This window comes from Mytilus californianus, unplaced genomic scaffold (assembly GCF_021869535.1).
Source record: "Mytilus californianus isolate M0D057914Y unplaced genomic scaffold, xbMytCali1.0.p SCAF_13, whole genome shotgun sequence".
Taxonomy (NCBI): domain Eukaryota; kingdom Metazoa; phylum Mollusca; class Bivalvia; order Mytilida; family Mytilidae; genus Mytilus; species Mytilus californianus.
The window spans coordinates 20,921,317-20,948,582 of NW_026262615.1; the positions used below are offsets into that span (position 1 = coordinate 20,921,317).

The 27,266-nt window shown below is 35.7% G+C and overlaps 2 protein-coding genes across 2 annotated transcripts in view; one reads left to right on the forward strand and one right to left on the reverse strand.

The window, feature by feature from the left end:
• Window positions 1–27,266, forward strand: part of LOC127723350 (60S acidic ribosomal protein P0-like) — a 239,997-nt gene that overhangs the window by 177,777 nt on the left and 34,954 nt on the right. The gene's annotated exons all lie outside the window — the stretch shown is intronic.
• LOC127723349 (probable hydrolase PNKD) overlaps window positions 10,605–27,266 on the reverse strand; it is a 39,569-nt gene continuing 22,907 nt past the window's right edge. The window contains exons 9-10 of the mRNA XM_052229928.1: window positions 20,228–20,275; window positions 10,605–18,802 (exon numbers count right to left, since the gene is read on the reverse strand). Coding sequence (XP_052085888.1) covers window positions 18,620–18,802; window positions 20,228–20,275 — 231 coding nt within the window. The 3' untranslated portion in view covers window positions 10,605–18,619. The remainder of the gene's footprint in view (window positions 18,803–20,227; window positions 20,276–27,266) is intronic.

Here is a 27,266-nt window from a genome sequence, read left to right on the forward strand (position 1 = left end):
TTTGAAAATGCCTGTACCAAGTCAGGAATATGACAGTTGTTGTCCATTCCTTTGATGTGTTTTATCATTTGATTTTGCCATTTGATTAGGGACTTTCCGTTTTGAATTTTCCTCGGAGTTCAGTATTTTTATGATTTTACTTTTTTCTTTAAAAGTTAATAGCCACTTTAGTGCCAAATGATCTACATACGGAGTAAATTTGGTAAAACTTAAATAACAGTCAAATTTCTTCATTCCATACACCAACGCTTAACATTCTTTTTCCGTTATGCCATATTGTTGATCTTGTTTACCTAACAATCGTCCTGAATAACAAATCACTCTTTCTATCCCGTCATGTGTTTGACATAAAAGGGCTCCAAGAGCAAATGAGCTTGCATCCGTATACAGTTGAAACGTTTCGTTAAAATCTGGATAAGCCAATTGAGGTGGTGAAATTAAAGCTTCTCTTAGTAGTTTAAACGCATTGTCACACTGTTCAGTCCAAGAAAAATCGACATTCTTCTTAGTAAGCGCATATAAGGGGGATTCGATTTTAGCATACTTATTATTAGTCTTTAATAAATTTGCGGTAGTAACCTGATAGTCCAAGAAATGCACGAACGTCCTTGAGACGCTTTGGTATCGGATAGTCTTTGACAGCACTTATTATATCCGGGTCCGGTAATATACCGTCACTTCTCACAATATTTCCCAAATATTTAATTTGTCGCTTGGCAAAAGTACACTTTTTAGGATGCAGCTTCAAACCTGCATTTTTCAAACGTTCAAAAACTGCTGTCAAATGATGAACATGATCTTCAAAAGTTTTTGAGAATACTATTATATCGTCAAGATATATCAGACAAAATTTAAATGTCAACCCATGCAAAACAGTTTCCATGAAACGCTGGAACATTTGTGGTGAGTTTTTGAGACCCATGGGTAAATGACGAAATTGAAACAGTCCCAAATGACATCTCCATGCAGTGTAAGGTCTGGACTTTGGGTGTATACTGGACTGATAAAAACCACTCTTTAAATCTAGAGCCGAAAAGTACGTCGGTTGCTTAGCGCCGACGCTTTCTAAAGCATCTTCTGTAGTTAATAAAGGATGTGCGTTTAATTCAATGCATTCATTCACTCTTCGAAAGTCAACCACGGAACGATAATCTGTATTTACGGGATTACTTCTCTTTTTTACTACGTGATATATCTGGCAAATCAAAATGTCCCTTTTTATCTACGCCAACTGTTTGTGTATTCTCCAAATTGACATCGTACAACTTATCATCTCTAGAAAATGCATACAAATTACCCAACATTTGAGTTTTTCTTAATTTTTATAGGCTTATCAAAAAATATAACAAAATTCATGCATAACTGTTCCATTGATAACATTTGAAATCGAATTTGCGGCTGATAACCCATGAGAAGCCAAACTAGGTGATTCTGACGCTAAACCTAGAACATTTTCCGGTAATTGCGCACCTTTAATTTTTGCCGCCATTACCACCTCAGACTTTGGCTGAACCGTTATATCTGACTTGGCAATTAATACACGCCGGTAGTCAAAAGAAATTTTCTGTGCATTAAAATCAATAACAGCACCCTGACGATATAAAAATATAAACCTAATATTAACTGTGGGGTCAAAACCAGTACTAAACAAAATTTAACATCTGAACTTTCATCACCTACTTTCAAATCAACATTAATTGTCCCTACAATTTCTACATGTTCATCATTTGTAGTAATTATAACTTTCTTATCAGATGGTTTAACAACAACCTTAATACCCACAGAGTCAAATATAGATAAAATTGACGGATTAGCTACTCTAATGTCTGCACATGTGTCAATCATTGCATGCAGTGATAAACTACCTATATTTACATAAATAAAATTGTTCAATAAAGATGACTGACACATTGATACATAATTATTATCAAAAGTTCCATGCTTTTCACTTACATCAGGGCGATTATTATCATGGCAAGTTAATCACGTGCCTAACAAATTGCCAGTCTTTGCTAGGCGTTTTTAGTTTTCAGTGCACGAACGCGCAAAGTGTCCTAGTTTTCCACACTTATATTTCGCGCCATTCCTTTGCAAATTCCTCATATTTTCACTCATGTTATACCTTTGGCATGCTTTTGCCTCATGTCCAAATCGGTCACACAATTGGCATTTAATGTTAGAGTTTTTTCCACTAACGGAATTTATACGCGCACCGTCATCTGTTGCCTTCATTTCTTGTATTGACTTTGTAAGCAGTTGAATTGCTGCCAGTTGTTCTTTAAGTGTTTGCTTAATAATGTTATTAGATCCAGTATCAAAAGTAGGAAAAGCTGCCAAAGACTTCTGCGCTAGTCTTGCGGATTGTAAAGCTTCCTTGAGACCACGAATATATGCTGTCATTGTTTCCCTGTCGGTTTTCAATAATTTCTTGCATCGTCTTTGTGTATCCGTAATGTACTCTTCTAGGCCTCTAGCGTTCGTATAGTTGTTGCTCCAGCATCCATGTCGGATGAAGAGATGAAAATGGTCTGAAAATCCCTTGAACAATGCACTTCTACTTTGCTTTGTAATGTTCGGTAGAGTATGAAACCAGGAGAGTGCATTTCCCTCAAGCTTTAGTTGCATTACACTGACAGTCTTGTCTACTTTTTCCAACCATCCGTTAAACACACTCCAGGCCTCAAATTTCTCTGGCCATTGATTTACATCCTCTGGTGGGTGTCCTGAGAAAGTATCCATAGAAATATTTGAAGCACTGTTACGACGTGTTGTATTAAACTCCATTACATGTGTCATCTTATTCAGAGTAATTAACAGTTCATCCAATTGTGACTCCTTTGAATCTGCTTTTCCACCACTAGCTTCTGCGAATTTATTTTCGTTTCCAGGCATTTCAGTTAATTTAACTTGTCTATTTCTTAATTTGTATGTCATTAAGTCCGACTCCTCCACCAGATGTAACGGGGCTTTATTCTTTGTATTTTGTACCTAGTCATATTTCGGATTTATGTATCCGGGATCTATTTCTCCATGTTTTACCCGTTAGCAAAGGGAACCATCTATAATGTAAGGTTTCTCCATATTAAGCTCACTACTATATATAACTAAGTCTATTTAATGTTCACATGTTTAATGTTTATAGATCTTCATATAACAGTACATGTATAATATATATAAGGTTCACAATTATAAATTCCAATTAATATTCGTGCATACAACTTGTTACTTCAAACTCATCTATAAATATACTTGTTACTTCAAGCTACTACTGACCAATATAAAGTTTCTCACAAGATCGAGCTATTAACATCTGTTCTTAATTTAGGCTAAACATTGCTTTATGGTCTTAGAATATTTTGATAAACTTATCAATGTTATTGCAACTCTACTGTGCAACCCATGTACCGTATAAACTGTCACATTAATCAAGATGAAAGATCATTAAACTGATTAAGTATTGACCATCAACTCTTTGATATATTATTGACCACGCCACACTATGTCAGGTTGATGTTTTGTCAAAATAATAAACATTTCTATAAATTTTGTTAAAAATAATTGTCCAATTCAATGCATATTCCTTGTTAATTTATCAGATATTTCCACAAAATTGCACATATTTTGGTATACATTTTTGCACATTAAGGGGGTTACAGAACATCTAAGTCTAGGCAGTTAACTCTCAGCTGAACGTTTTAATCATTTACTATAATAAGGAGAAAACAAGCTTCTCCATGATAAAAGTAGTGTTATATCAAATGAAATTATTCCTGTATATTAGGTCTTTCAAATTGCTTGAAATTTATAAATTTTTGTCAACAGGTCATAGTTAATATTTTCTCAATTTTTTTGAAAATTAAACGAGACAAATCTATTTTTAAGATTGTCAAAGTGTTGGGTACCCCCCTTGATAGTAGAATTCAATGTCCTTTACAGGTAAAATATAGGTAAAAACTTTAACTTTTATTCAGAAATAAACTGCAATGGTTAAAACAACAAAATTACTTTATGTTTTTAGAAATGCAATTAAATGTAGGCAAATCAGGCTGACACCATCTTCAGGTGTTTACCATTTGATTATCTAACTAGCCATGATATTGTAAATACCTCATAGTACACACACGAAGCTCTGATAACTGTGAATTTAAATGAAGGTTGAAAGAAAGAGATTTATAATTGCAGCAATTGAGGAATAAATTCGGGGAAATTGTCCTATCTTTTTGAATTTTAAATAAAATCAACTTTACTACAAGTCATGCTCTAAATCTTCTCGCGTATTAACGTGTAAAGATTAATTCTCAACGGACGAATAAATGATTTGACATAGATGTAATTACATATGATTTTTTATCAACTCCAGTTAGTCAGAAGAAACAAATCTGGCCAGTTGAATGGATTTTAATGAAGTAGCATCGTAAATGACATTTTGTAAATAAGAAATAAATAACAAGGTCTAAGTCAGAAATATTTTCTTACAGTTGAGAATGTATTAACTTTATTCGTTGTCCAGCAAACATAGCTGTGCATCTTCGAACTTTGCACGAACTATGCATTGCCAATACCGCATGTCCATGCTTTTAAATTTATTGTGAGTCTATTGTGTTAGGTTGATAACCCGCTTACCCTTACTCATCATATGTTTCTTATATATATATATATATATATATCAAATTGTGTTATTATACGGTATAAAAGACACAAGGAAAACTATTCAAAACTTCATGTATATATATGAGGGTACATGTAGGAACGCCCTTTACCGTCAGGCGTCAAACGGTCATTTTCGGCTACCATTTGTGTCAAATTGGTTAAAATGTTATTGTGATTCGTCAAAATATCCTTAACTTGATTCGTCAGAGGTCTCAAAAAATTATCCGTTATTTTGGACAGAATTCAACGTGATTGGTAAAATCAGTCGATTGTTTTGTCATCATAAGGAAAATGCACAGTTTATCGTCATGCACCAAAAATTACCGTTAACGTCATTTTGCAAGATCTTTTACCGTTATCCGTAATAAAGGTACCCCCATTACGACCCTCATATATATATATATATATATATATTTATATATTATAACATGCCCTTTTGCATACTGGCCTTGGTATCATCCCCAGACTCCCATAACAGCCCGAAGCTTAAGCCGAGGGCCGATATAGGTCGAGGGATGATACCAGGGCCAATATGGAAAAGATATGTAATAATCTATTTATCACATATTTAAGATGTGCAGAAAAGAGAAAACACGTTCAATTATAACTATTTTAATTAACCACTACAGGTAAAATCTCAAAAATCTTCAAAAAAATGTCCAATTCTTCAATTGAAATATCCTTTGGATTACGAAGCTCTTCAGCACTTTGTAACCACTCCCTTAGAATTTTAATGTCACTTTCAGTTTTTTTCCTTGTGTTAGCGTTCATTATTTGCTCTACTAAGTCTGTTGTGTTTTTCCTCCACTGCGATGAATTGAGCACCGTTATTGCTTGCCATTGTTATTAAGGACGCAATGACGTGACGCCATTTTGAAATCAGGGCACAATAACCAATAACCACCAAGGAACGTTGTTTTCAATTAGAACAACTAGAACACACCGGCGAAATCGCGGGCATTTAGAGCGTGGTTGAAAGTATGTAAACTGTTGTAGGATGAATTTTTGTAAAAGATTTTATGACTGGAGAATTTCAGGAAAGGTATCAAAAGTCATATGTACTTGTGGGCACTATAGTATTTTTTTTAGCCCTCCCCCTTTTTCTAAAGTCCGTTATTTTTTGTTTTCTGTAAATTTCAATTATTTTCGCGTTTTTCTGTATACTATGAACATCCACATACTATAAATACCGTGTATTTGCTATTTACTATTAATTCCAAGTTCACCGTTATCCACGGCGGTCACTAATATAGTCTATATAATAATATCAGTGACCGCCGTGGATAGTAAACTTGGAATTGATAGTAAATAGCAAATACACTTTATCTATAGTATATGTATGATCATAGTATACAGAAACTAGAGGCTCTAAAGAGCCTGAAGTGTGTCGCTCACCTTGGTATATGTGCATATTAAACAAAGGACAAAGATGGATTCATGACAAAATTGTGTTTTGGTGATGGTGATGTGTTTGTAGATCTTACTTTACTGAACATTCTTGCTGCTTACAATTATCTCTATCTATAATGAACTTGGCCCAGTAGTTACAGTGGAAAATATTTTGTAAAAATTTACAAAATTTATGAAAAAATTGTAAAAAATTGACTATAAAGGGCAATAACTCCTTAAGGGGTCAATTGACAATTTTGGTCATGTTGACTTATTTGTAGATCTTACTTTGCTGTACATTATTGCTGTTTACAGTTTATCTCTATCTATAATAATATTCAAGATAATAACCAAAAACGGCAAAATTTCCTTAAAATTACCAATTATGGGGCAGCAACCCAACAACGGGTTGTCAGATTCATCTGAAAATTTCAGGGCAGATAGATCTTGACCTGATAAACAATTTTACACCATGTCAGATTTGCTAAAAATGCTTTGGTTTCAGAGATATAAGCCAAAATCTACATTTAACCCCTATGTTCCATTTTTAGCCATGGCGGCCATCTTGGTTGGTTGAAAGGATCACCGGACACATTTTTTAAACTAGATACCCCAATGATGATTGTGACCAAGTTTGGTTAAATTTGACCCAGTAGTTTCAGAGGAGAAGATTTTTGTGAAAGTTAACAGACGACGCCGGACGACGACGACGACGACGACGACGACGGACGACGGACGCAAAGTGATGAGAAAAGCTCACTTGGACCTTCGGGCCAGGTGAGCTAAAAACGCGAAAATAATTGTCCTGTCCCCAAGTACTTGTGAAAATTATGTGTAATTTTAAAACAGTCCTAAACGGAAGTCTTGTCTATGACTTAAAAGTCCGTCCGATGACGTAAATAATATCCGGACGCCTTTATTTTCGTTTTCCTCCCAAAATAACCCAAACTGAATAATCATAAGCGAGGATGACAAATGCGACTATGCATGGTACCTATAGGACACAGAGGCATGATGATTAATTTATTGTGGAAGGAAGAGAAGCGACACACAAAATGAGGTCTTCTCATTTAATAGTATAGATATATATACTAGTATACAAGTCTAAATTGAAAACAACGTTCAAACCTATGATTGCGTTGGATAAAAACCGCAATTTTTATACGTGTGCATGCAAAACAAATTTCTTGTTAGAGGGGTCTAAATACAGTACAAACAACATTTTCCAAAAGACCAAAAAAGTGAAAAAGTATATTTTAACAAAACGCATTTGACTAACAGGTCGAACAACAAATGTTCATAAACCCTGCTGACTGCCATTGGCGATTGCCAAATAAACGGATCACCAGATGTAACAAAATGGATCTTATAATAATTTATTACAAATGAAACAGAAAACAATAAACTTTCGGAAAAGACGGTATACCGCAAACATGGGTGCAAAAATTTGTACACCATATCCGGATTTCGACAATTAACATATATATATATATATAACACAATCAATGACTATTTATACTGGCCACATAAATGAAACATAAACAAACAGGTAAAAAGGTTTAAGTCCCGCAAGTCTCACCGAACATTTCATGAATTTATTATCCAGAAAGTGCACTGCATCGTTCTCTTTTTTAAGTTATCCCTGTCGACCCTCCCGGTGTGCCCACAATACCTTCCAAATTGTTTTACTATTAAGATGTTATTGTCCTAAATCTGGTAGAAAATATTTGACACTGGACGTAAGAAAACAACTGCAAGTTAATCCTAGCTGTCTGCAGGGATATGAAACTATGAATGCCATTTATTCGCCAGCCATCAGAATGTTGGTACACCCGAGTAAACAGTCCACCAATACTTTGATTTCATGTCGGGCCTTTCACAGCTGACTATACGATACGGGTTTGCTCATTATGTTTAAGGCCATAATATGACCTATAGTTACTTAAATCCACTTTGTTTGGACATGGTGGATATTTGTCTCATTGGTAATCATACATGTACCACATCTTCTTTTTTTATATTCATACTGTATCATATAGCCAATGATTTTTCTCTTTGATAACAAGTATGGACACAGATCAGTGAGGATAGTATTAGTTCAGTTGGAGTCATAGTAATTTTGGACTTTCAAACTGAATTTTGCGCGATATGCTTGTTACGAATAGTAATATTATGGAGGTATAACCACTATATTTGCTCCCTTTTTTGTTGTGGGTATTTTTATAATGAAATGTGCCGGTGTTATATAACCATTCTTCCCCCATGCCAGTTTCCCCTGAAAATTAAACCCAACAGTGTTAGAATAAGATTTTTATGCTAACAAATTTTTATCCCTCGACGGGATTTGAAGTCACAACTTTGATACATTACCGCCCCAATCGATTAACATCAAGGCTTAGTTGCTGAACCGTCTCCTTTCCTCTCGTGCTGGGTGGTGGTCGACCCTCAGCACCTTTACGACAGGCGGGATCTCTTTGTAGATCTTGTACAGCTCCAACTGATGGGAGTAGATCTCTGTATTCTATTGATGTGGTTTCCGGTAGTTACAGTACTTCCTCGTCTGTCATGCTGCTTGGAGCGGGTGTACCTATCTCCTCTTGGTTTGATTAAGTTTCATCCGTATCGGACTTCTTCTTCTGAATGAAAGCTTTCGTTGAGTATTTTGTCTTTGTCGTCTCTAGTTGTAACCTTTCCTAATAGCGGCCATCTAACTGTTAGAATTTACTGTCCATTCCTTCTAGATAAAGTCCAGTCGGTGGTTGTACTTCCAACTACAGCTAGTACCGATGTAACATCATCTGGTAGAGATAGAGTAGGTTCTTTGCATGATTCATCTGAAGTCATTTCAACATATTACGAGACATCAAAAACACGTCTGTCCAGGGGGAAATCTACCTACTGACCTGAAGTGGTTTAAATAATTGTATTCGTTTAGTCAAATGAGACCAAGGGTTTACGAATGAGAATGGATGTGATCACCACATCAGAATGTGCTTCATGTGTATTTATATATATAAATCATCTGATATCAAATGTATATTAATCCGATGAAGGTTTGGTACCGCTAAACTAATAAAAAAGGTTATTTTTCTTTTAAATTGAAAAAATTTCTAACTGACGTCGCCGACGATATATTCCAAATTGATCCAGTTTTTTCTCCCGGAAAAGCTGGCATTGGGGAAGAATGGCTATATGACACCGGCTTAACTGCAATGTATGATTAAGTATGGTGTCTTGGGTTCAAGTTTTAATTGTGTTCCATTGGATGGCCATCTTGGGTTTCAGATTGGCACCAACTACTCCAAATTGTATCATTTATTCAACATTTGGTTAAATGTCTGATATAAATATTAGAAGATGCAGTATGATTTACAATGGGACAAATCTCCCCCAGAGAGAACAAATAACTAAACGGATGGAACAGATTAAAAATATATATAGTATGTCTTTTCCTGGGCTCACTAGTTTTACTATGATTTTGATAGGTTCTTACTCAGATATCTGTTTGTCATTAAGACATTGCTTTGGAGCATAATAGAATACATGAGAATTTCAGGCTTGGCTTTAAGATATCTTTTTTTTACAAATATTTTCAATGGTTGTGCAAATTAAATATTATGTCATGCCTTTTTGGACTTTTACAAGGGTTCTGGAGATATTGGGTATGAATTTCAAAAAACTTTTCCTATGATTTTTTTTTTTTTTTTGACGAAAAAAAAAATAAAAAAAAAAAATTTGTTAATGAATTGATATAATTTAAAATTTATAGAATAAAAATAAAATTTATTATTTATGATCTTGTTTTATTTCTTCGGCTATCTATCAACATTGAATATTTGTCTTCTATCTGGTGTCCCTCCATCAGTTAGCGGTTATTATTGACCCAATTTTTAAACAAAATACCCCCAATGACTCCTTACAATTCTTTTTATTTATAGTTATTGGTTTATTGAACACAAAACTGTTGGCCATTTCTTTTTCCCTCAGTGTATTTAATATATGTTTGTTTTATTGTCCAAAAGTTTCTAAACGTATTCTTATACCCCCACTATAGGAATAGGGGCTATGTTGCAATCATCTTGTCTGTTCAATCCATCTGTCTTTTCTCTCCAACAATTTTTTTTGTCTCACTTTTCTCAGAAATTACTGAACAGATGACTTCATATCATAATTTGGTCAGCTGCTTCATAAGTTGATGAGTTTTAACTTTGAATGTGTGTGCAGTTTTCAGATCTGTAGGACACCAACTGCCTGTTTGCTAATACTTTGAATTTCGGGTGGGGATATGCTTAGCACAACAACACATGCATTCGTGTTTGTACAAAATTAAGGTTCGACTAAGAATGGCTTATTTTTATTTTACATTTAATAAGTGAAAAATCTGAAACATGTTTGATAATATTTTAAGTTTGCTTTTGCTTAGGGTTACAAATATCTTTTATACCAGCCACCTTTCTGGTTTCTGAGGCCCTTTTTTAATTAGTGTATTGTGAGGATTATGTTTTATTGACTTGAGCTCTAAAGTATCCTCATTATTTCCATTATTCATATGGTAAAATAAAATGTTATGTTTCAAAATATATTTATTTCTCCAAAGACATAAAAATATCAATAAATACCAATCAAATAAGTTACAATATAAATATGCAATATGAAATAAAAAGTAAACATTTTTATCAAACGAAGATCAGTTTTGATTGGCGGAGGAAGCTTTGTACCAGAAGAAAAACATTAACCTTCGCAAGGAAAACTGGCATTCCTTCACAGTTAAGATCGGAGTCAAACACACCTGCCTCATGCAGGTTCAACCTGAAAACCAAAGTTGACATGCTAGTGATCACTGTAGGTGACCTACTCAGATCACTCTGCTACCAAGACCTTGACAGGCTAGTGAGCACTGTAGGTGAACTACTTAGACCACTCGGCTACCAAGACCCTCTGAAGTGCATGCATGCAAATGCAACAGTAGAAAATATGTCAATGGTATATCCTAAATACTTCACCATCAACACACTGAATCAGAAAATTTTATTTTTAAAAGTTTTAATTTCAAATTCACTGAATCAACAGTAACAGACTGTCTTGGTGGTGTACTGGTAAACTGTTTGCTTCGAGTGTGGGAGGTCGTGGCTTCCATCCCTGGTCAGATCAAACCGTAGACTTTAAAATTGGTATTTTCTACACAGCAAAGTTACTGGAGTATGAAAGAGGGGATAGGGCCTCATATACTATGAAGGATTGAGATTCATGGATGCTATCATAATTTTAACCCATTTTCATATCATTAGTACTTAAATTGGTTACATCCACATCATTTTAACTCGGGTGGATAGTGGTCTCATTAGCCAATCATACCACATCTCCTCATTTTAACTCGGGTGGATAGTGGTCTCATTAGCCAATCATACCACATCTCCTCATTTTAACTCGGGTGGATAGTGGTCTCATTAGCCAATCATACCACATCTCCTCATTTTAACTCGGGTGGATAGTGGTCTCATTAGCCAATCATACCACATCTCCTCATTTTAACTCGGGTGGATAGTGGTCTCATTAGCCAATCATACCACATCTCCTCATTTTAACTCAGGTGGATAGTGGTCTCATTAGCCAATCATACCACATCTCCTCATTTTAATACTCAATAAAATACTAAACATTAGGGGTTGAGGATGAGGTTGCTAATGATGACCTCTTGTTGACTAAAAGTTACACATTTGTTTCTCACTATATGACTCATTTAAGAACAGACAATAACACACACAAAGTGATAATAATACTTATTCATAGCCCTTTTGGCCAGGTTAGCTGAAATGAATGCAAAAGGATTGGTTAGCCAAAAAAGTTCAGTGGAAGATACCAAAAAGGGTATTCGAACTCATATGTCGAAAAACAAACTAACAATATTATGCCATGGCATAAAACGAAATAAGACTAAAAAACTGACAAGTCTACAAAAAAGCTAAAAATGAATACATTAAAGATATACATACAAAACATACATAAAAAAAATTATAATATCAAACAAATATAATTATATTAATTGCTATTAAATTTTAAGATGCTCAAACAAAATCTTAATGAAAAAACATGAAAATATTATTAGCATTCCAGTGTTCTCCCCAGGCCCTTAAAGGACCGAGGGCCCACGATGTATAATTTTTTACTGCGGTGGTATCGTTCTTACCACGATGTAAAAATTTTCAGTTAAAAAATCTTTAATTGGTAAAGTTTTAAACGACTTGTTAAATCTTTTCCGTGCGGTGTAAAATTCCAGGTGAAATTTGACCAGTTCAAACCAGTTCAACACGGATTGTTTACACCACGTGATCGATTTCCTTTATGAGGTTAACCTTTGTTGATTGGATTTAATCGATGTAATTAACACTTTTTACATGATTCTTTTGTGTTTTAATTTAGAGATCATAACTTTATGATCAAAGATAACTATTTTAAGGCTTCACTCACCACCTGACAAGTCAGCAAATACTTTGTACACAAACTGTGTTGACCCGATAGTTGTACACACGACGGTACATATTTTGTACATTATAAAGTTAGCTCAATACTTATATTATAGTTTTATATGTCTCTGATTAAACCATGGCCAAAATTATCTTTAATTATGACATAGTTATTGCATGATATTCCGGTTTCAAACTGTAAACAAGTAATTCAAAGGGGAAGGATCACATGACCCAGTAAGTTCACGTAGAATATTCAAGATTATTTACAATTAACTGCAATCTATTCTATTTTATAAATAAAATGCATGACTGTACCTTCAAACTGGATATCTATATCCATATGATCATTAATGAATAACAGAAGTGATCTTGCAATTTTAATCCATAAGCACATGTTAAATCTATTTATATCTACTTCCTGTCATTTAGGCGGGAAAATAGGGAGAATTTGTTGTTGACATTGAATATGTTTCTTATAGATCTATAGACCTAAGATAAATTTATAGATTTAGGAATTCTTTTTAAATGGATCATGACAAATAAAGATTTAGATTTCAGTGCAGTATTAAGTCTGTATCTATGTTTGATTAACACCAAAGACAAGAAAGTTTAATATTTACATGTACATGAAATCTATGGCAAAATGCTTTAAAATTTATGAAAAATTTCTTTTTATTAAAATTTAAGATAGAAACTGGTTCAAATTATAACACAATTTTGTTCTTGTTAATATTATATCTCCTTATGACAGGAATCCTTTCACATACAACAACTTTCTTTCTAGAAACTAGAAAGTTTTTTAAATTGAACATTTTTGTTCTCTTTTGAATCCGGGAACAGTATATCTAACAATATATATGTTTCTGTTTGAATGATATTTTATTTTTATTGATCATGGATTTTATAAAAGATTTAATTACTTTAAATTTAGATGAATATTATGTAATGAATCATGTTTTATTTATTTTTAAAAAAAAATTAAAAGTATACAAACTGTTTATTGATCTTTTTAACCAATAATATTCTGACATAACACAGTACCACAGTATTAAAACAAATCAAGAGACATAAAAACTGCAATAACTAGAAATATAGCGACGCCATGTGACACAAATGATTGTATGAATCATTTCACCAAGCTGTTCACACGCGTTACCCTGGTGCTATCCAAAAATCCTGGGGAGAACACTGCATTCTTATATCAAATCTGAGATCGATCAATTAGTTAAACTAATCTTATCAAAACCAGCTGCTACTTAACTAATTATTTTACTGATTAAGGAATGATGTTAATATGAATATTTAAATGTTTTATTAGAATTAAGTACATATCTTCAATTTGATTCTTGTCTGTTCAAAGGACAGTCTCATAAATATAATACAATATAATATAATAACAAAATAAAAAGTATTTTTAATTTTCATACCAATGATATGGCACACAATAAAAAAAATATACACAATAAGCAATTGTTCATCTCCATACGTCAAGATGACCTTTCTTTGTTTCAAGAGTGACACCATTGAACTTTCATGTTTTAATTTTCAAATGTCAGAATAAAAGTTTTCAGATTGAAATCAATCTATCCTTACTAGTATGGCAGATAATTAGGTACTTGGTTTTTCAAATTTTCAAATGAAACAGAAAATATATCTGATTGTGGGTTAATTCTCAACAACCTTTCATTTACAAAGGACTACATTAGGGCTATTCCATTAAAATGTATGTGGGAGGGTAGGAATGGAAGTTTAATTATTGAATGTGGGTCATGGGTCTTTTTTCAGTATGCGTCTATTACCATTATGCAAAATTATCTAAAAAATGGTCCTTGGTTGTAGGGATATTTTGAAAGTCCCTTCCTACCTTCCCACATACATTTTAATGGAATAGCCCATATCATCAGTTACAAGTATAAAGAAATGAATCTGTAAATACAGATATTATTGTGAGGTTTTTATTAAATGCGACCGTGTGACTATCACAATAATAAGAAAACATATTCTGATATATGAAACATATATCTGAATGCACCTTTCCTAAAATCATAGTAATTAATCTAATATTGTTGTCCATTCTCCCAAAATTGCAAAATAAATGCACACAATAATTTCTGAATTTGCAATATAAATTACACCTGAAAGGATTTTGTTCATTGGTAATCTGAACAGCAAATAGCCTCTTGCATAAGAACAGTAAGCCGTTTAAAAAGCTGTTTTCATAATGAATGAAAACTGTAACTGATGCATGTGACATGATTTAATGCTTCTAAGGCAGCAGATAACCTGATTTTTTTATGAGAAAATTCTACCAAAAAAAAAATCTAATTTTATGAAAACTTTCATTATAATTCATGATAAATTTTAAGATTTTTGTACTATTATGTAGACTTGCAGCCCTTATACAACAAAATCATCTTGATTATAAGATACTTATAACAAAATAAACTAACAAAAAGCACTTTACAATTTATATGATTTGTACTTAACCTATAAATTCGGTGATAAGTATTATACACATATATACATACAATATATATATTATACAATTATAACCTTTGTATGAGGTCGATACAAGGTTATATCGACCTTAGAGAAGCATATTGACTGAGGACGAAGTCCATGGTCAATATGCTTCTCTAGGTTGATTTAACATCGTATTGACCTCAACCAAAGGCTAAAATTGTTATATTATTAATCAACAACTATTGCATGAACAATGTAAAATTAGTGATTTCTTGAATGTATTTTTAGTAACATACTTTATGCCCTATGCAATATGCTGTTTTTGACCTACAAATAGCTGAACACAACAGTATCAGTGTGCAAACTGAGTAAATACAAATAAACATGTAATCAAGTTTAAAAGAATCACAAATCCTTTAATATAAACATTATATTAATAATATATATATCACATAAAGCAGGATATAGACAATACACCTATACAGAAACTAAACATTGTCATTCTAACGTTAGTTCTTGCAATTGTGTAAATGGCACTTGAATTAATAAATGAATGTTCAAAACAGTGGCATTCCCATAATGCACCATTATTTCTTACAATATTCCAGAGTAATAAACATAAGAAAACGAAATATTTAAAAATAAAAGGAGAATGTGTCCATGGGACACAGATGATGCCCCTTCTGGCATATAATGTTATTAAGGGATAACACTGTGGTGGGGGCATAATAAGTATCTATAATAAATTAAAACCCAAAAAAATTAATGAAAGTGTTTTAATTGGCTATTATTAATGTCTGATAATTTCAAAGGTTTCACTAAAATGTTTTCATTTTCTGTTGGTGTGAACATAGACCATTTTTTCTCTAGTGAAATTCTAAATAAATGTATTAACATGACTCTGCTAATGTATATGACCAGAAATGAAGCTAGAATTGAAAATTTTAACATAAAATATTAATTTATGCTAATTTCATACACATTTAACTTTATTCTGCTTATCTTAAGTTAGATAAATCCCAGTAAATATCAAGATTTAATGACTGATAAATGGCACTACAAAAGATTGATTGATTATTTGGTGTTAAATGCCACTTTCAACACTATTGTGCTATTCCGTGGCGGTCAGTTTTTATTTGTGGAGGAAGCCATAGCGCCTGGAGAGAATCACCAATCTTCGGTAGGAAAACTGACAATTAAGATTGGAGTCAAGCGCACTACAAAAAGAAGTAATACAAAAAGAAATTATCATATTCCAAGTAATTATGTATAAAAATGTCTACATGATTTTCACAAATTAATCGTTTACTTAAGCCTCAAAGTTCTATTTAATTCAATTAAAAACAAAAAAAACAAAAATTTGAAAAACAATCATGTTAAAGATAGTTTGCAGCAGAGTTTAAAATTACTCATGAAAATGTTCAAGGGCATACGATACAGTTTTTATCCCATGGTTTAATTTTTACGAAAATTTGCATACAAGCTATTTTTCACTTAGTTAATTCAAATATGTAATAAAAAATATACCTTCATATGCTATATTTAGAGATAAATGGGGTCAAACTTTTAGACATTTACTTAAAATTTCAGTTTCTTGTACATTTCCATCCTTTGGACAGACATACTTAACCTTTTTGTTTCAAAAGATAAACACATGCAGATTTTTATAAAACAATTTTGAATATCTTCTTTACAAAAGTATGCTCTTAATTTGTGTAACAATTGTTTGAAAATAATTCATTTTTATTAAAATTTCATGATTTTAGTGAAAAACAGCATTTTTTGCTGCATATTTCTCTAATTTTTAAAATAAAATGCTTCGCTGGGCCCAGCTTGATACGACCACAGAGGTCGAATCCTGAACAGTTGGGGCAAGTATGGACACAACATTCAAGCTTGATACAGCACTGAATTTGGATTGTGATTAAATATTTGACACAGCATAGGTTTCTGACACAGAATGAATGTGGTCTAAGAACTTAAAAATTTTTAATTTACCTATTCAAACCATATCATTATTATTTGCTTTTATATATAAATCAAAAATAACCAATTTAAAATGGAAAATTTTAAAGAAAAAAAAGGAACCCTCCCCCCCCCCCCCAAATTTTTTGAACCCCCTTATGATTCATCACACCAAAACTCAATCCCAGCATTCCCTTTGTAGTATGGTACCTTGCATACAATTTCAGAGAGATCTATACACTTGAACACAAGTTATTGTCTGGAAACTAGAAAAATGCTTGTTTTTTGGCCCCTTTTTGGCCCCAAATTCCTAAATATTTAGGGCAATTACCCCCAAACTCAAACCCAGCTTTCTCTTTGTGATATGGAACCTTGTAGTACAATTTTATAAGGATCCATACACTTACACACAAGTTATTGTCCTGAAACTAGAAAAATGCTTGTTTTTTTGCCGCCTTTTGGCCCCTAATTCCTTACAATTTTAGGCAATTACCCCCAAAATCAATCCCAGCCTTCCCTTGCAGTACAATTTCATAGAGATCCATTCACTTAAACACAAGTTATTGTCTGGAAACTAGAAAAATGCTTATTTTTGGTCCCTTTTTGGCCCCTTATTCCTAAATGTTTTGGGCAATTACCCCCAAACTCAATTCCAGCTTTCCCTTTGTGATATAGAACCTTGTAGTACAATTTCAGAAAGATCCATACACTTACACACAAGTTATTGTGTCATGAAACTAGAAAAATGCTTGTTTTTTTCCCGTTTTTTGGCCCCTAATTCCTAAAATTTGGAGGCAATTACCCCCAAAATCAATCCCAGCATTCCCTTTGTGATATGGAACCTTGTGGTACAATGTCAGCGAGATCCATACACTAACACACAAGTTATGTCTGGAAGTTACAAAAATGCTTATTTTTGGTCCCTTTTTGGCCCCTAATTCCTTAACTGTTGGTACCATAACCCCCAAAATCAATCCCAACCTTCACTTTTGTGGTATTGAACCTTATGGTAAAATTTCATATAGATCCATTCACTTAAACTAAAGTTAGAGTGCGAAAACTAATGTGTCTTCGGACGACGACAATGCCAACGTCATACCAATATAAGCCTGCAAAATTTGTTTGCGGTCGTATAAAAATTCTTCGGTGATTCTTTCATAAAAGTTGGAACAAATAATCTTCATACAGTTTCAAGTCATTTGTCATCTTAAAAAAGAGGAGTCTGTGTATTCGTTTTCAAGCTAAAGATTTAAATCCCTCGAAAAATGTATCTTTTCCCGATAAGTCACAGTTTGACGTCGCGAAAAATAGCATATTACGATAGCAACGTCATTACCACTCCAGTGACTGTATCGTATGACCTTAAGAGCTCAATAAACAAAACTTACAACCTTCCATTTTGTTATTTTTTGGTGAAGAAAGTTTCAAGAAACCACAAAGCACAGTTCAAAGTGAATTATTTTTATGAACATTGGTATTTGATTTGTCACATGAATTTTCAGAATAATTTTTTTTTAAATAAAAATTAAAAAAGATTATATGAAAGATAATTTGACAGCAGTATTCATCGACCACTTTGAGTTGAAAATATCAGTACTAGTGAAAATTGTTCATTTTAATGCATGTTAAATATACCTTACAACCCTCTAATTTACACATAAATACAATATATACATGAAACTTTATCATAATTTGTATTTATATTTGTCTTTCATCTGTCTTAGTTCAAACAAAGCTTGTGCTCTAGCATCATCATCTGGTACTTTATATTCTCCTTCAAACAGGGCACCAGCAGCTACCATTATTGTCTTCTCTTTTGTTCGCAGGAATGGATTATATGTTAATTCTTCTCCCATTGTTGACGGACACTGAAATATTTGAACATTGTGATAGTTGAAAGTGATCTTTGTTGACCTTAAATAGTCAGGTGATATATGTTTGAAAATTGAAGTTTTTCAGATGTAAATCATTTTTATACAAAAGTGCACACGCTGAAATGTCTAGCCTTCTTTACTAACCATTGATATTATGTTGATAGTCCTAAATATAAAGCTTTACTACAACTATCACATAAACTTAACTTGATCCAAGAAAATGAGGTCAAGGTCATATAAACCAAACGAGAAATACATGTACACCTTACAATCATTCAATACACTAAATATAGTTGACCTATTGCTTATAGTTTCTAAGTAATAGACTTAACCAAGAAAACTAAACATGGACCAATGAACCATGAAAATGAGGTCAAAGTCAGATGAACCATGTCAGGCAGACATGTACAGCTTACAATCCTTCCATACAACAAATATAGTTGACCTATTATTTATAGTTAAAGAAAAACAGACCAAAACACAAAAACTTAACACTGAGCAATGAACCGTGAAAATGAGGTCAAGGTCAAATAAAACCTGCCAGACTGACATGTACATCATAAAATATTTCCATACACAAAATATAGTAGACCTATTGCATACAGTATAAGAAAAACAGACCAAAACACAAAAACTTAACTATAACCACTGAACCATGAAAATGAGGTCACCTTACAATCCTTCCATACACCTAATATACTAGACCTATTGCTTATAGTATCTGAGATATGGACTTGACCACCAAAATTTAACCTTGTTCACTGATCCATGAAATGAGGTCAAGGTCAAGTAAAAACAGTCTGACGGGCATGAGGACCTTGCAAGGTACGCACATACCAAATATAGTTATCCTATTACTCATAACAAGAGAAAAATTAACATTACAAAAAATCTGATCTTTTTTTTCAAGTAGTCACTGAACCATGAAAATGAGGTCAAGGACAATGGACATGTGACAGACGGAAACTTCGTAACATAAGGCATCTATATACAAAGTATGAAGCATCCAGGTCTTCCACCTTTTGAAATATAAAGCTTTTAAGAAGTTAGTTAACGCTGCCGCCGCCAGATCACTATTCCTATGTCAAGCTTTCTGCTACTAAATTCGCATGCTCGACAAAAATAGCGATAATGCTAAATATTTTCTTTTCTTCTGTTTAATATTAAAATGCATACACTGGAAATCAAATAGTTTGACGGCTTTGGCACATACATGTCCTGAAATTTTTACTTCCTTCTCTGAAATTTGTTTCAAAAAGCAGTTGTTTCAATTATATAAACATAATAATAATATCAAAATGCAAGAAAACTTTCTTTTATGCCGAGAAATACATAAACTCTGAAATGGCATGATGAATTTTAAAACTCAATGACCTGGAAATATGATTATAAATTCAAGTAAATGAACATTTTCCTTACTGTACACATTTTCTTTAGTCTTTGTTCTTTCACCCATATTAACTTTTCCTAAAAATATTAACAAACAAACTGCATAATTATCCTGATTATATGTGTTTTATTCCATACCTTATGTTGAAACACTGTTATTTCAGAAATTAGTGAGATGACGTCTTAATGGTAATAAATTGAGCATTGCATAGCTAAGAACTAACTTTTCTGTTTAAAATTTTCTTTACATTTGTTACCAGATTCACATAATAGATCATTTCAGAAGGTGTTCCATAACAGGATCTATTGTTTGACTGTTTGATTCAGGTATTAGTTATGAGGACTCTGAGACAGTTAACATACTTTGAAAATTGGGTACTTTGAATCTTTTAAAGTCTTTTTAATAGTTGTTTATTGATGTGTTTTGTGTGGATCTGATGAGGCAAGCCTTTTTCAACTAATTCTTATGCTGTGCTGTTACACCACTGTCTCAGGTTAGGAGACGGTTGGTATATTGTATATGTCTGTCTCAGGTTAGGGGAGGGTTGGTATATTCTGTATATGTCTGTCTCAGGTAAGCGGAGGGTTGGTATATTCTGTATATGTCTGTCTCAGGTTAGGGGAGGGTTGGTATATTCTGTATATGTCTGTCCTAGGTTAGGGGAGGGTTGGTATATTCTGTATATGTCTGTCTAAGGTGAGCGGAGGGTTGGTATATTCTGTACATGTCTGTCCTAGGTTAGGGGAGGGTTGGTATATTCTGTATATGTCTGTCTCAGGTTAGGGGAGGGTTGGTATATTCTGTATATGTCTGTCTCAGGTTAGGGGAGGGTTGGTATATTCTGTATATGTCTGTCCCAGGTTAGGGGAGGGTTGGTATATTCTGTATATGTCTGTCTCAGGTTAGGAGAGGGTTGGTATATTCTGTATATGTCTGTCTTGGGTTAGGAGAGGGTTAGTATATTCTGTACATGTCTGTCCTAGGTTAGGAGAGGGTTGGTATATTCTGTATATGTCTGTCTCAGGTTAGGGGAGGGTTGGTATATTCTGTACATGTCTGTCCTAGGTTAGCGGAGGGTTGGTATATTCTGTATATGTCTGTCTCAGGTTAGGGGAGGGTTGGTATATTCTGTATATGTCTGTCCCAGGTTAGGGGAGGGTTGGTATATTCTGTATATGTCTGTTCTAGGTTAGCGGAGGATTGGTATATTCTGTATATGTCTGTCTCAGGTTAGGGGAGGGTTGGTATATTCTGTATATGTCTGTCCCAGGTTAGCGGAGGGTTGGTAAATTCTGTATATGTCTGTCTCAGGTTAGGGGAGTGTTGGTATATTCTGTATATGTCTGTCTCAGGTTAGGGGAGGGTTGGTATATTCTGTATATGTCTGTCTCAGGTTAGGGGAGGGTTGATATATTCTGTACATGTCTGTCCTAGGTTAGCGGAGGGTTGGTATATTCTGTATATGCCTGTCTCAGGTTAGGGGAGGGTTGGTATATTCTGTACATGTCTGTCTCAGGTTAGGGGAGGGTTGGTATATTCTGTATATGTCTGTCTCAGGTTAGCGGAGTGTTGGTATATTCTGTATATGTCTGTCTCAGGTTAGGGGAGGGTTGGTATATTCTGTATATGTCTGTCTCTGGTTAGGAGAGGGTTGGTATATTCTGTATATGTCTGTCCCAGGTTAGGGGAGGGTTGGTATATTCTGTATATGTCTGTCCTAGGTTAGGGGAGAGTTGGTATATTCTGTATATGTCTGTCTCAGGTTAGGAGAGGGTTGGTATATTCTGTATATGTCTGTCCCAGGTTAGGGGAGGGTTGGTATATTCTGTATATGTCTGTCCTAGGTTAGGGGAGGGTTGGTATATTCTGTATATGTCTGTCTCAGGTTAGGAGAGGGTTGGTATATTCTGTACATGTCTGTCTCAGGTTAGGAGAGGGTTGGTATATTCTGTATATGTCTGTCTCAGGTTAGGGGAGGGTTGGTATATTCTGTATATGTCTGTCTCAGGTTAGGGGAGGGTTGGTATATTCTGTACATGTCTGTCTCAGGTTAGGGGAGGGTTGGTATATTCTGTACATGTCTGTCCCAGGTTAGGAGAGGGTTGGTATATTCTGTATATGTCTGTCCCAGGTTAGGAGTGGGTTGGTATATTCTGTATATGTCTGACCCAGGTTAGGAGAGGGTTGGTATATTCTGTACATGTCTGTCCTAGGTTAGGGGAGGGTTGGTATATTCTGTACATGTCTGTCCTAGGTTAGGAGAGGGTTGGTATATTCTGTATATGTCTGTCTCAGGTTAGGGGAGGGTTGGTATATTCTGTACATGTCTGTCTCAGGTTAGGGGAGGGTTGGTAAATTCTGTATATGTCTGTCTCAGGTTAGGGGAGGGTTGGTATATTCTGTATATGTCTGTCTCAGGTTAGGGGAGGGTTGGTATATTCTGTATATGTCTGTCTCAGGTTAGGGGAGGGTTGGTATATTCTGTATATGTCTGTCTCAGGTTAGCGGAGGGTTGGTTTATTCTGTAGATGTCTGTCTCAGGTTAGGGGAGGGTTGGTATATTCTGTATATGTCTGTCTCAGGTTAGGAGAGGGTTGGTATATTCTGTACATGTCTGTCTCAGGTTAGGAGAGGGTTGGTATATTCTGTATATGTCTGTCCCAGGTTAGGGGAGGGGTTGGTATATTTTATATGTCTGTCTCAGGTTAGGGGAGAGTTGGCATATTCTGTACATGTCTGTCTCAGGTTAGGGGAGGGTTGGTATATTCTGTATATGTCTGTCTCAGGTTAGCGGAGGGTTGGTATATTCTGTATATGTCTGTCTCAGGTTAGGGGAGGGTTGGTATATTCTGTATATGTCTGTCTCAGGTTAGGAGAGGGTTGGTATATTCTGTATATGTCTGTCCCAGGTTAGGAGAGGGTTGGTATATTCTGTATATGTCTGTCCCAGGTTAGGGGAGGGTTGGTATATTGTATATGTCTGTCTCAGGTTAGGGGAGGGTTGGTATATTCTGTACATGTCTGTCTCAGGTTTGGGGAGGGTTGGTAAATTCTGTATATGTCTGTCTCAGGTTAGCGGAGGGTTGGTATATTCTGTATATGTCTGTCTCAGGTTAGGGGAGGGTTGGTATATTCTGTATATGTCTGTCCTAGGTTAGGGGAGGGTTGGTATATTCTGTATATGTCTGTCTCAGGTTAGCGGAGGGTTGGTATATTCTGTATATGTCTGTCTCAGGTTAGGGGAGGGTTGGTATATTCTGTATATGTCTGTCTCAGGTTAGGAGAGGGTTGGTATATTCTGTATATGTCTGTTCCAGGTTAGGGGAGGGTTGGTATATTTTATATGTCTGTCTCAGGTTATGGGGAGGGTTGGTATATTCTGTACATGTCTGTCTCAGGTTAGGGGAGGGTTGGTATATTCTGTATATGTCTGTCTCAGGTTAGCGGAGGGTTGGTATATTCTGTATATGTCTGTCTCAGGTTAGGGGAGGGTTGGTATATTCTGTATATGTCTGTCTCAGGTTAGGAGAGGGTTGGTATATTCTGTATATGTCTGTCCCAGGTTAGGAGAGGGTTGGTATATTCTGTATATGTCTGTCCCAGGTTAGGGGAGGGTTGGTATATTGTATATGTTTGTCTCAGGTTAGGGGAGGGTTGGTATATTCTGTACATGTCTGTCTCAGGTTAGGTGAGGGTTGGTATATTCTGTATATGTCTGTCTCAGGTTAGCGGAGGGTTGGTATATTCTGTATATGTCTGTCTCAGGTTAGGGGAGGGTTGGTATATTCTGTATATGTCTGTCCTAGGTTAGGGGAGGGTTGGTATATTCTGTATATGTCTTGTCTCAGGTTAGCGGAGGGTTTGTATAATCTGTATATGTCTGTCTCAGGTTAGGGGAGGGTTGGTATATTCTGTATATGTCTGTCTCAGGTTAGGGGAGGGTTGGTATATTCTGTATATGTCTCTCCTAGGTTAGGGGAGGGTTGGTATATTCTGTACATATCTGTCCCAGGTTGGGGAGGGTTGGTATATTCTGTATATGTCTGTCCCAGGTTAGGGGAGGGTTGGTATATTCTGTATATGTCTGTCTCAGGTTAGGGGAGGGTTGGTATATTCTGTATATGTCTCTCCTAGGTTAGGGGAGGGTTGGTATATTCTGTACATATCTGTCCCAGGTTGGGGAGGGTTGGTATATTCTGTATATGTCTGTCCCAGGTTAGGGGAGGGTTGGTATATTCTGTACATGTCTGTCTCAGGTTAGGGGAGGGTTGGTATATTCTGTATAGGTCTGTCCCAGGTTAGGGGAGGGTTGGTATATTCTGTACATATCTGTCCCAGGTTAGGGGAGGGTTGGTATATTCTGTATATGTCTGTCCCAGGTTAGGGGAGGGTTGGTATATTCTGTACATATCTGTCCCAGGTTGGGGAGGGTTGGTATATTCTGTACATGTCTGTCCCAGGTTAGGGGAGGGTTGGTATATTCTGTATAGGTCTGTCCCAGGTTAGGGGAGGGTTGGTATATTCTGTACATATCTGTCCCAGGTTAGGGGAGGGTTGGTATATTCTGTATAGGTCTGTCCCAGGTTAGGGGAGGGTTGGTATATTCTGTACATATCTGTCTCAGGTTAGGTGAGGGTTGGTATATTCTGTATAGGTCTGTCCCAGGTTAGGGGATGGTTGGTATATTCTGTACATATCTGTCCCAGGTTAGGGGAGGGTTGGTATATTCTGTATAGGTCTGTCCCAGGTTAGGGGAGGGTTGGTATATTCTGTACATATCTGTCCCAGGTTAGGGGAGGGTTGGTATATTCTGTATATGTCTGTCCCAGGTTAGGGGAGGGTTGGTATATTCTGTACATATCTGTCCCAGGTTAGGGGAGGGTTGGTATATTCTGTATATGTCTGTCTCAGGTTAGGGGAGGGTTGGTATATTCTGTACATATCTGTCCCAGGTTAGGGGAGGGTTGGTATATTCAGTATATGTCTGTCTCAGGTTAGGAGAGGGTTGGTATATTCTGTATATGTCTGTCTCAGGTTAGGGGAGGGTTGGTATATTCTGTATATGTCTGTCTCAGGTTAGGGGAGGGTTGGTATGTTCTGTATATGTCTGTCTCAGATTAGCGGAGGGTTGGTATATTCTGTATATGTCTGTCTCAGGTTAGGGGAGGGTTGGTATATTCTGTATATGTCTGTCCTAGGTTAGGAGAGGGTTGGTATATTCTGTATATGTTTGTCCTAGGTTAGGGGAGGGTCGGTATATTCTGTATATGCCTGTCTCAGGTTAGCGGAGGGTTGGTATATTCTGTACATGTCTGTCTCAGGTTAGGGGAGGGTTGGTATATTCTGTATATGTCTGTCTCAGGTTAGGGGAGGGTTGGTATATTCTGTATATGTCTGTCTCAGGTTAGGGGAGGGTTGGTATATTCTGTACATGTCTGTCCCAGGTTAGGAGAGGGTTGGTATATTCTGTATATGTCTGTCCCAGGTTAGGAGTGGGTTGGTATATTCTGTATATGTCTGTCCTAGGTAAGGGGAGGGTTGGTATGTTCTGTACATGTCTGTCCTAGGTTAGGAAAGGGTTGGTATATTCTGTATATGTCTGTCCCAGATTAGGAGAGGGTTGGTATATTCTGTACATGTCTGTCCCAGATTAGGAGAGGGTTGGTATATTCTGTACATGTCTGTCTCAGGTTAGCGGAGGGTTGGTATATTCTGTATATGTCTGTCCTAGGTTAGGGGAGGGTTGGTATATTCTGTATATGTCTGTGTCAGGTTAGGGGAGGGTTGGTATATTCTGTATATGTCTGTCTCAGGTTAGGGGAGGGTTGGTATATTCTGTATATGTCTGTCCTAGGTTAGAGGAGGGTTGGTATATTCTGTATATGTCTGTCTCAGGTTAGCGGAGGGTTGGTATATTCTGTATATGTCTGTCTCAGGTTAGGGGAGGGTTGGTATATTCTGTATATGTCTGTCCTAGGTTAGGGGAGGGTTGGTATATTCTGTATATGTCTGTCTCAGGTTAGCGGAGGGTTGGTATATTCTGTATATGTCTGTCTCAGGTTAGCGGAGGGTTGGTATATTCTGTATATGTCTGTCTCAGGTTAGGGGAGGGTTGGTATATTCTGTATATGTCTGTCCCAGGTTAGCGGAGGGTTGGTATATTCTGTATATGTCTGTCCTAGGTAAGGGAAGGGTTGGTATATTCTGTATATGTCTGTCCCAGGTTAGGGGAGGGTTGGTATATTCTGTATATGTCTGTCTCAGGTTAGGGGAGGGTTGGTATATTCTGTACATATCTGTCCAGGTTAGGGGAGGGTTGGTATATTCTGTATATGTCTGTCTCAGGTTAGCGGAGGGTTGGTATATTCTGTATATGTCTGTCTCAGGTTAGGGGAGGGTTGGTATATTCTGTATATGTCTGTCTCAGGTTAGGGGAGGGTTGGTATATTCTGTACATGTCTGTCCCAGGTTAGCAGAGGGTTGGTATATTCTGTACATGTCTGTCCCAGATTAGGAGAGGGTTGGTATATTCTGTACATGTCTGTCTCAGGTTAGCGGAGGGTTGGTATATTCTGTATATGTCTGTCCTAGGTTAGGGGAGGGTTGGTATATTCTGTATATGTCTGTCTCAGGTTAGGGGAGGGTTGGTATATTCTGTATATGTCTGTCCTAGGTTAGGGGAGGGTTGGTATATTCTGTACATGTCTGTCTCAGGTTAGTGGAGGGTTGGTATATTCTGTATATGTCTGTCTCAGGTTAGGGGAGGGTTGGTATATTCTGTATTTGTCTGTCCCAGGTTAGGGGAGGGTTGGTATATTCTGTATATGTCTGTCTCAGGTTAGGGGAGGGTTGGTATATTCTGTACATATCTGTCCCAGGTTAGGAGAGGGTTGGTATATTCTTTATATGTCTGTCTCAGGTTAGGGGAGGGTTGGTATATTCTGTATATGTCTGTCTCAGGTTAGCGGAGGGTTGGTATATTCTGTATATGTCTGTCCCAGGTTAGGGGAGGGTTGGTATATTCTGTACATATCTGTCCCAGGTTAGGGGAGGGTTGGTATATTCTGT